Source organism: Hirundo rustica, chromosome 31, assembly GCF_015227805.2.
Source record: "Hirundo rustica isolate bHirRus1 chromosome 31, bHirRus1.pri.v3, whole genome shotgun sequence".
Lineage (NCBI taxonomy): Eukaryota > Metazoa > Chordata > Aves > Passeriformes > Hirundinidae > Hirundo > Hirundo rustica.
In genome coordinates this window covers 985,642-993,044 of record NC_053480.1, presented here as the reverse complement: position 1 = coordinate 993,044, position 7,403 = coordinate 985,642, and the positions used below count along the sequence as shown (strand labels likewise).

At 57.1% G+C, this 7,403-nt stretch overlaps 1 protein-coding gene across 1 annotated transcript; it reads left to right on the top strand.

Moving 5' to 3' along the window:
• The first annotated feature begins 2,223 nt into the window (after nt 1–2,223).
• On the top strand, nt 2,224–6,615 carry LOC120764540 (class II histocompatibility antigen, B-L beta chain-like). The gene is given in 6 exon segments (XM_040088524.1): nt 2,224–2,299; nt 2,764–3,053; nt 5,781–5,928; nt 5,931–6,076; nt 6,500–6,539; nt 6,542–6,615. Coding segments are annotated over 6 exon segments (774 nt in total).
• Nucleotides 6,616–7,403: the final 788 nt, after the last annotated feature.

Here is a 7,403-nt window from a genome sequence, read left to right as displayed (position 1 = left end):
ACCTACCCTGTGCCCCATGCTACTGCCTGGAACACCATCCTGGGCCTTGAAAAGCAAATACTGTGGAGACATGGCACTCCTGAGAGAATCGAGTCAGACAACAGGACCCATTTCAAGAACGGCCAGAGAATGTGGTAGTGAATGGATATATCACATCCCTTATCATGCACCAGCTGCTGGGAAAGCTGAATGGTGCAATGGACTACTTAAGACTACCCTGAAGGCACTTGGTGGGGAAACCTTCAAAAATTGGGAAGTGAGCTTAACAGAGGCCACCTGGACGGTCAACACCCAAGGGTTGATCAATCGACCTGGTCCTACCCAGTCTGAATCCTTGTACACAGTGGATGGACATAAAGTCCCTGTGGTACACATGAAAGGTATTTTAGGAAAGATTGTTTGGATTAATCCCACCTCAGGCAAAGGCAGACCCATTCATGGGATTGTTTCTGCTCAAAGAACTGGTCCCACTTGGTGGGTAATGCAGAAAGATGGGGAAACCCATTGTGTACCACAAGGAGACCTAATTTTAAGTGAGAATTGTGTGTAAGATTTCATTCTGTATGTATGTATATGTTTATGTATAAGTATATGTATATCTATCTCTCTCTGTAAGAGTGTATTAATTTGGGTATGAAGTAGATGGTAATAGACTAAGGGGTGGATTATGTCCTAGGTTACAATGTAAGATGGGCCCAAAATATGTATTCTATCACCATCTACATGAGCTGTTGAAACTAGGTTGGGCAGTGTTTACCTTGCCCCCTCCCTCCAGACTATCCTGTGTTAATGGTCCATCAATGCCCTGCCACATGACTCATAGGTAACTCCCTCCAGGAGCCATCTCTGTTTAATGGGCAATCAAGGACCCATTGCAAGAATCATAGAATGATTATTAGCCCATTGTGAGATGCTCCGCCCAGGTGGAGGAGCCAAGCATTCCCACCTGGATATAATCTGGGATTTGGGACAGCACAGGCAGCCTTACCCACTGGATTCCCAGAGGGCAAGAGCTACCAGACCTTTCTACAGGATCACTGCTTCAACAAGGCTGGGGAAGGTGTGGCTGGACAGTGAGCAGGCAGAAAGGGACCTGGGGGCACTGGTGACAGCAGCTGGACATGAGCCAGCAGTGTGCCGAGGTGGCCAAGAAGGCCAGTGGCACCTGGTCTGGATCAGGAGTGGTGTGGCCAACAGGAACAAGGAGGTCATTCTTCCCCTGTGCTCAGCGCTGGTGAGGCTACACCTCGAGTGCTGTGTCCAGTTCTGGCCCCTCAGTTTAGGAAGGACGTGGAGACGCTTGAGTGTGTCCAGAGGAGGCAACGAAGCTGGTGAGGAGCTTGGAACACAAACCCTGTGATGAATGGCCGAGGGAGCTGAGGTTGTTTATCCAGGAGAAAAGGAGATTCAGAGGTGACCTTATCACTCTCTACAATTCCCTGAAAGGTGGCTGTGGTCAGGTGGGGTCAGTCTCTTTCTCCAGGCAGCAACTGACAGAAGGAGAGGACACAGTCTCAAGATGTGCTAAGGGAAATACAGGTTGGATATTAGGAAAAAGTTTTTCACAGAAAGAATAATAAAGTACTGGAATGATCTGCTCGGGGAGGTGGTGAAGTCATCATCCCTGGATGTGTTTGAAAAAAGACTGGATGTGGTACTCAGTGCCATGGTTTAGTTGAGGTGTTAGATTTAGGTTGGAGTCGATGATCATAGAGGTCTCTTCCAACCTGGTGCTTCTGTGATTCTGTGACTCTGTGATCTCTCTGGGTCCTTGTCCCCAGCCAGGAACCCTCGGTTCCATTTTCTGTGCCCCATGCGGCTGTGGGGCAGGGACAGAGTGGCTTTGGTGGGTGCCTGGCATCGGGCCAGGGTCACCCCACGCCACAGGCACCCCCGAGATCCTGCGCACCTGCGGACACATTTCTGGGCACACCTGAGCTCCCACCTGCCCTGCACCCCAAGGTTTTCCCATCCCCAAAAAAACCCACCCCAGGACTGCAGCGTCCCGGAACCCGCTCAGCCAATCACAGCACTAGCTAATGAGAGCAAAAGTTGGTGGCGCCTCATCACTTGCCAGGTAGACCCTCCGGAAAATCGGTGCCCAAAAGCGCTCTGGGCCAATCAGAGCGCGTGGCACTACTGCCCATGCCGCACTGGGCCGGACTGGTACTCCCAGTTGGGTGTGGCTGCTTTGGGGCTGGTGGTCCCTGCCCGGCGCTGGCCATGGAACGAGTGGCAGCAACTGGGGCTGCACTGGTGGCACTGGGAGCACCCCCAGCTCCGGGCGTGGAGCTCTCGGGTGAGCAGGGGAGGTGGGACGCGGTGGGGCAGGGGGGGAGAAGGGGGAAAAGGGGAGAGCCCAAAATGGAAGGGGGAGGAGGAGGGGACCTCCCATAGGAAGAGCGGCAGGGGTTGGGGGAAGGTGAAGAAGAGGTGGGAAAGGGGGGAAAAGAGGAGGGTGGGACCCCAAACCTGAGCGGGATGGGGATGGGGATTGGGGAAATGGTGTTTAAAAGGTTTGGAAAGGGGGAAAAGGGGGGAATGGGACCCCAAAAGTAATCTGGGGAGAAGCTGCAGGTGGGAGGGGTGGGGAGGGGAAAGAGGAAATGGGGAGAAGGGTGGAAAAGAGGAAGCGGCAGGGCAGGCAGGAAGGTCCCATGGTGGCCTTGGGGCACAGGGGGTGCAGAGTGGGGATTTGAGGTGGTCCCTGGAGCTCTGGGGGTGCTGGGGGGGCACCCCCCGACCTGTGTCCTGCATACTCAGGGGTGTTCCAGAGGATGTATAAGGCCGAGTGTTACTTCATTAACGGCACGGAGAAGGTGAGGTTCGTGAAGAGGTACATCTACAACCGGGAGCAGCTCTTCCACCTTGACAGCAACGTGGGGCTGTTTGTGGGGGGTACCCCTTATGGGGAGAAACAGGCCCATTACCGGAACAGCAAACTGGAATTACTGGAGTACAAATGGAGTCAAGTGGACACGTTCTGCCGGCACAACTACGAGGTGTACAGCCCGCTCTTCGCGGAGCGCAGAGGTGAGCATGGGGCAGAGCGTGTCCCCTTGGGTCCTGCCCTGGGAATGACCCTGGAGCACCTCAAAACCTGCCTGGGAATCATCCCAGAGCCCTCAGCTGTGGTTGGGCTCATCCCTTGGGCCTCCTGTCAAAGACTGTCACTCATGACAGCAGCACCATGTCCTGCATCACCGAGGGCCCTGACACCACCCATGTCAGCAAGGGCCACAGCCAGCACCCAACAAGAGAGGGACAGGCTGGAAGCGGCACGGAGCAGCCCCGCACTTGTGGCCTTGTAGCCCCTGCCGTGCCCAGAGCCCTGGGAGCCTTTGGCCACGGTGCCAGCCGACAGCCCCAGCCCCGGCCTGCAGAGCCCTGGGGCTGCAGCCCGGGCTGTTCGGGGCACGGGGAATTGGCCGGCCGTGCCAGGGCCTTGTGGGCAGCGGCTCCGCGTCCCGCGGGAGGCCGGGGACGAGGGGTGTCCCTCAGGGCTCTGCCTGGGCCCCGGGGCTGGGCACTGCCTGCCTCAGTGACACCCAGGGGCACCCAGCGCAGCCTGGGCGCCTTTGCAGGGCACGGGGAGCTGAGCGGGGCAGGGGCACCACGGAAACACCGAGGGCCAGCCCGGGGCACAGCCGGGGGAAAGCCGTGCTGGAAAGCCGCCAGAGGCTGCTCAGAGCTGGCCCGGGCACTTGGGCACCTGCCAGACAGAGCCCGGCTCTGAGCTGACACCGAGCCAAACACCTGAGAAATGACAGCACGTTTTTCTAGACACACACCATTATTCTGGAGTTTCTCAAGGTGGCTTTTTATGAGGGAAGATTTTCAATGCACATTTTGCTTTATTTTTTACCTGTTAGAAAGTATACTGTTGTATTTTGTTATGTGTGAGGAGGGATGGGCTGGGAAAGGTTATTGGTAATGAAGTTTTTTATTCAATGTATTTTCAAAACTGAGATATGGCAAAGTCCAAACAGACTCCAAGAGCAGTGTCTGGTTCCAGACTGCTCTGCTTTTCATGGTGAGATCTCAGTTCTTTCAAACCCAGCAGTCAAAACCCTTGAAACACAGAAAAGCTGGGAATCAGGTTAAAGCCCTTGGAGGGTTTGCTCTCTCCATACATTCCACATCTCCCCTGGTGTCCATTCAACCTCTCCACTGCTCTGCTATGTGCACATTGCTGTATCCAGAGTTCAGTATGTGCTTTTATCGATAGATATATGTGATTATTATTATCATCACTCCAGAGTTTCTTCTTTCAAATCATCTCTCAAACTGAGACAGCCTAGAAGTGCTTGGAATGTGGAATGAGCTCCAGCCTGAGTTCCCACCTGATCCACCACCAGGAGATCCAAACTAAGGGACATCGCTGCTGGTGCTTGGAATGTGGGAAGAGCTTCAGCAAGAACTCGCAGCGCATCAAGGACCACAGGATCCACAGCGGGGAGAGGCCCTGCGAGTGTGGGCAGTGTGGGAAGGGCTTCTCCCAGAGCTCTCACTCGACCCAACACCAACGGAGGCACCGCTAAGGGAAGCGCTGCGAGTGCCCCGAGAGCGGGAAGAGCTTCGTGCGCTGCTCCAGCTCCATCCCCCGTGGGAGGATCGGCCTTGGATGATCCCCAGTGACCCCCGTTGGGCAGAGCCCTGCTGATCCGTGCTCCTGCTGATCCCCGCTGGCTGTGGGGAAGGTGTTGGAGAGATTTCTTTCCCTTCTCCTGGTGCTGCTGTGATTTGGTTGGTAATAAATTCCCTCCCTGTGCCCAGGCTGGCTCTGTTGTGGCCGCGCCGCTGCTCGGGGCGGGATCTGTCCCGATCCTTCTCTCCACTGCCGGGCCTCTCCTCAGCCCATCAGAGAAGGCACTAAAATAATTGACCCCATCAGAGCGCAGGGCGCTGATGACTCCCCAGGTGCCAGCCAGCCCCACAGCGCCCCGAGCTCCTCAGCCGGACTCCCCTGGGGCTGCGGAGTCGGGGCTGCCCCGGAGCTCTTGGCTACTCTGGGCTGCTGCGGGCACCCCCGCACCTGTGTCCTGCACACACAGGGCTGTTCCAGGAGATGCTGAAGTGCGGCTGGCACTGCATGAACGGCACCGAGCGGGGGAGGGTCGTGGACAGGAACAGCGACAACCGGGAGCAGCTCCTGCCCTTGGGCAGCGATGTGGGGCTGTACGTCGGGGACACCTCCTGTGGGGAGAAGTTGCCAGGTCCTGGAACAGCGACCCGCGATGGAGGGAGTACAGACGGGCTGCGGCGGACAGGCACTGCGGCACAACTACGAGTTGTCCAGCCCGTTCCTCGTGGAGCGCGGAGGTGAGCGTGGGGCAGAGCGTGTCCCGTGGCGCCCTGCCCTGGCAATGACCCTGGAGCGCCTCAAAACCTGCCTGGGAATCAGCCCAGAGCCCTCAGCCCTCCTTGTGTCCATCCCCGGGGCCTCCTGTCCCTCTCAGAGACACCCGTGGGTCTCCCAGTCCATCCCAGTCTCTCCCAGTTCTCCTTCGCGTGTCCATCCCGGCCGTGCGTGGAGCTGACACCGCTCAGCGTCTCTGTGATGACTCATCCGTTGCCCGGCAGAGCCGAGTGCCCCGCGCTGGATTCGGCCTCCCAGTGCCGCGCTTCATTCCCAGTTCCTCCCAGTGCGGTCCCAGCCCCTCACACTCCATTCTCAGTCCCTCCCACTCCCTCTCATGCCCTGCCAGTCCATCCCCAGTCTCTCTCAAGCCTACACCAATCCTCTCCCATCTCTCCCACTTCCCCCCAGCTGATTCCAGTGTGTTCCCCCCAGCGTTTCCATCTCGCGGCTGCCCTCCAGCTCCCAGCCCGGCCCCGGCCGCCTGCTCTGCTCCGTGATGGATTTCTACCCTGCCCACATCCAGCTGAGCTGCTTCCAGGGCCAGCAGCAGCTCTCGGGGCACGGGGTGGCACCGCCGTGGTCCCCAACGGGGACTGGAGCCAGCTGCTGCTGGTGCTGCTGGAAACCTCCCCGCGGCGCGGGGTCACCTCCAGCTGCCAGGTGGAGCACGTCAGCCTGGAGCAGCCCCTGAGCCGGCACTGGGGCACGGGGGAGGCACTGGGGAAGGGGGTGGGGGGGCGGAGTTTGGGAGAGGGATTGGGGTGTGTTGGGAGGAACTGGGAAGGATTTGAGTGAGCCTGCAGGGCCAGGAAGGAGAATGGAGTTTGGAAAGTGGGGTTGGAATAAGGTTGGTTGTCCTGGGAGAAGACTAGTAGGGGTCTTGGTGAGGTCTGGTGGGGCTGGGAAGGGACTGGGAGAGTTTGGGGGTCTTGGGGTGGTGGGGTGCAACTGGGAAGGGGTTTAGGGATCCTGAGAGGGCCAGGAAGGGCTTTGGTGAGTCCTGGGGAGGCCACAAAGGGATTGGGAGGAGGTTTCAGGGGCTCTTGGGTGGGTTGGGGGTGACTGGGAGGGTGCTTGGAGGGGCTTGGGGTGTCTGTGAGAGGCTTTGGGGGTCCTGACCCCTGTGGACCCCCCGAGATGCTGCCAGATGACACCCACAGCAAGAAGCTGACAGGGGTCGGGGCTTCATGTTGGGCTTCATCTTCCTGGTGCTGGGGCTCAGAATTGAGGGGGACCCTGCAAGGGGACCGTGATTTGGGGGGGAGGCAGAACAGGCCCTGAGATGGCTCAGGAACGGGGACCCCTTGTTTCATCCACCCCCCCCCCCCTCCCCCCCCGCCATGTCTCTCTGCTCTTGGGACTCCTTGGGAAGCACCTGATCCCCAACACGGCACCTGTGCGAGAGACAGTGGGGACGGCAATGAAAGATCTCTGGAGTCCAGGGCAGCTCTTGAAACATGTGGTTTATTGCATAGTTCGTTGGTGCAAGAGCTTTGTTTAAGCTGCCAGCCACAGCTAAAAGCGTGCCTAAGCAAAGAGGACTCAAATCTTGTTACAATACATTATATCTCCTCCTGTGTTGAATATTCTAGTTTACACTGACCAACCAGTACAAGACACAAATGCTACAGAATTTACATACAGCCTATGGGAACTACTACATTACCATACCACACTACATTCCAAATCCTAAAAGCTGGTTTCTAGACTCCTTTTCCCTGCCACCTTGGCAGGGCCGCTCCCCCTTGGACCCTCAGCATCCCTTTGTCTGTTAGGGGTATTGCTCAATCAACAGGGCTCTTGCCTTCAGCTAACTCAATTACTGTCTTCCAGCTTAGCATCCTAGATCTCAAAGCTTGCTTTCATTTCTGTTTCACTCATAGGTTTCATGCTGTTAGAATCTTTTGCCAAGCAATCATATTTGTAAGGTTTTCCTGTTTCATCCTCTCCAACAGACACCCAGTGAACCCCAAAAGGTGCCATGACCCCTCAAAGCTTCCAGGGAAATTTGAGGAGGGGGCTCACAGGGGGCACCCATGCT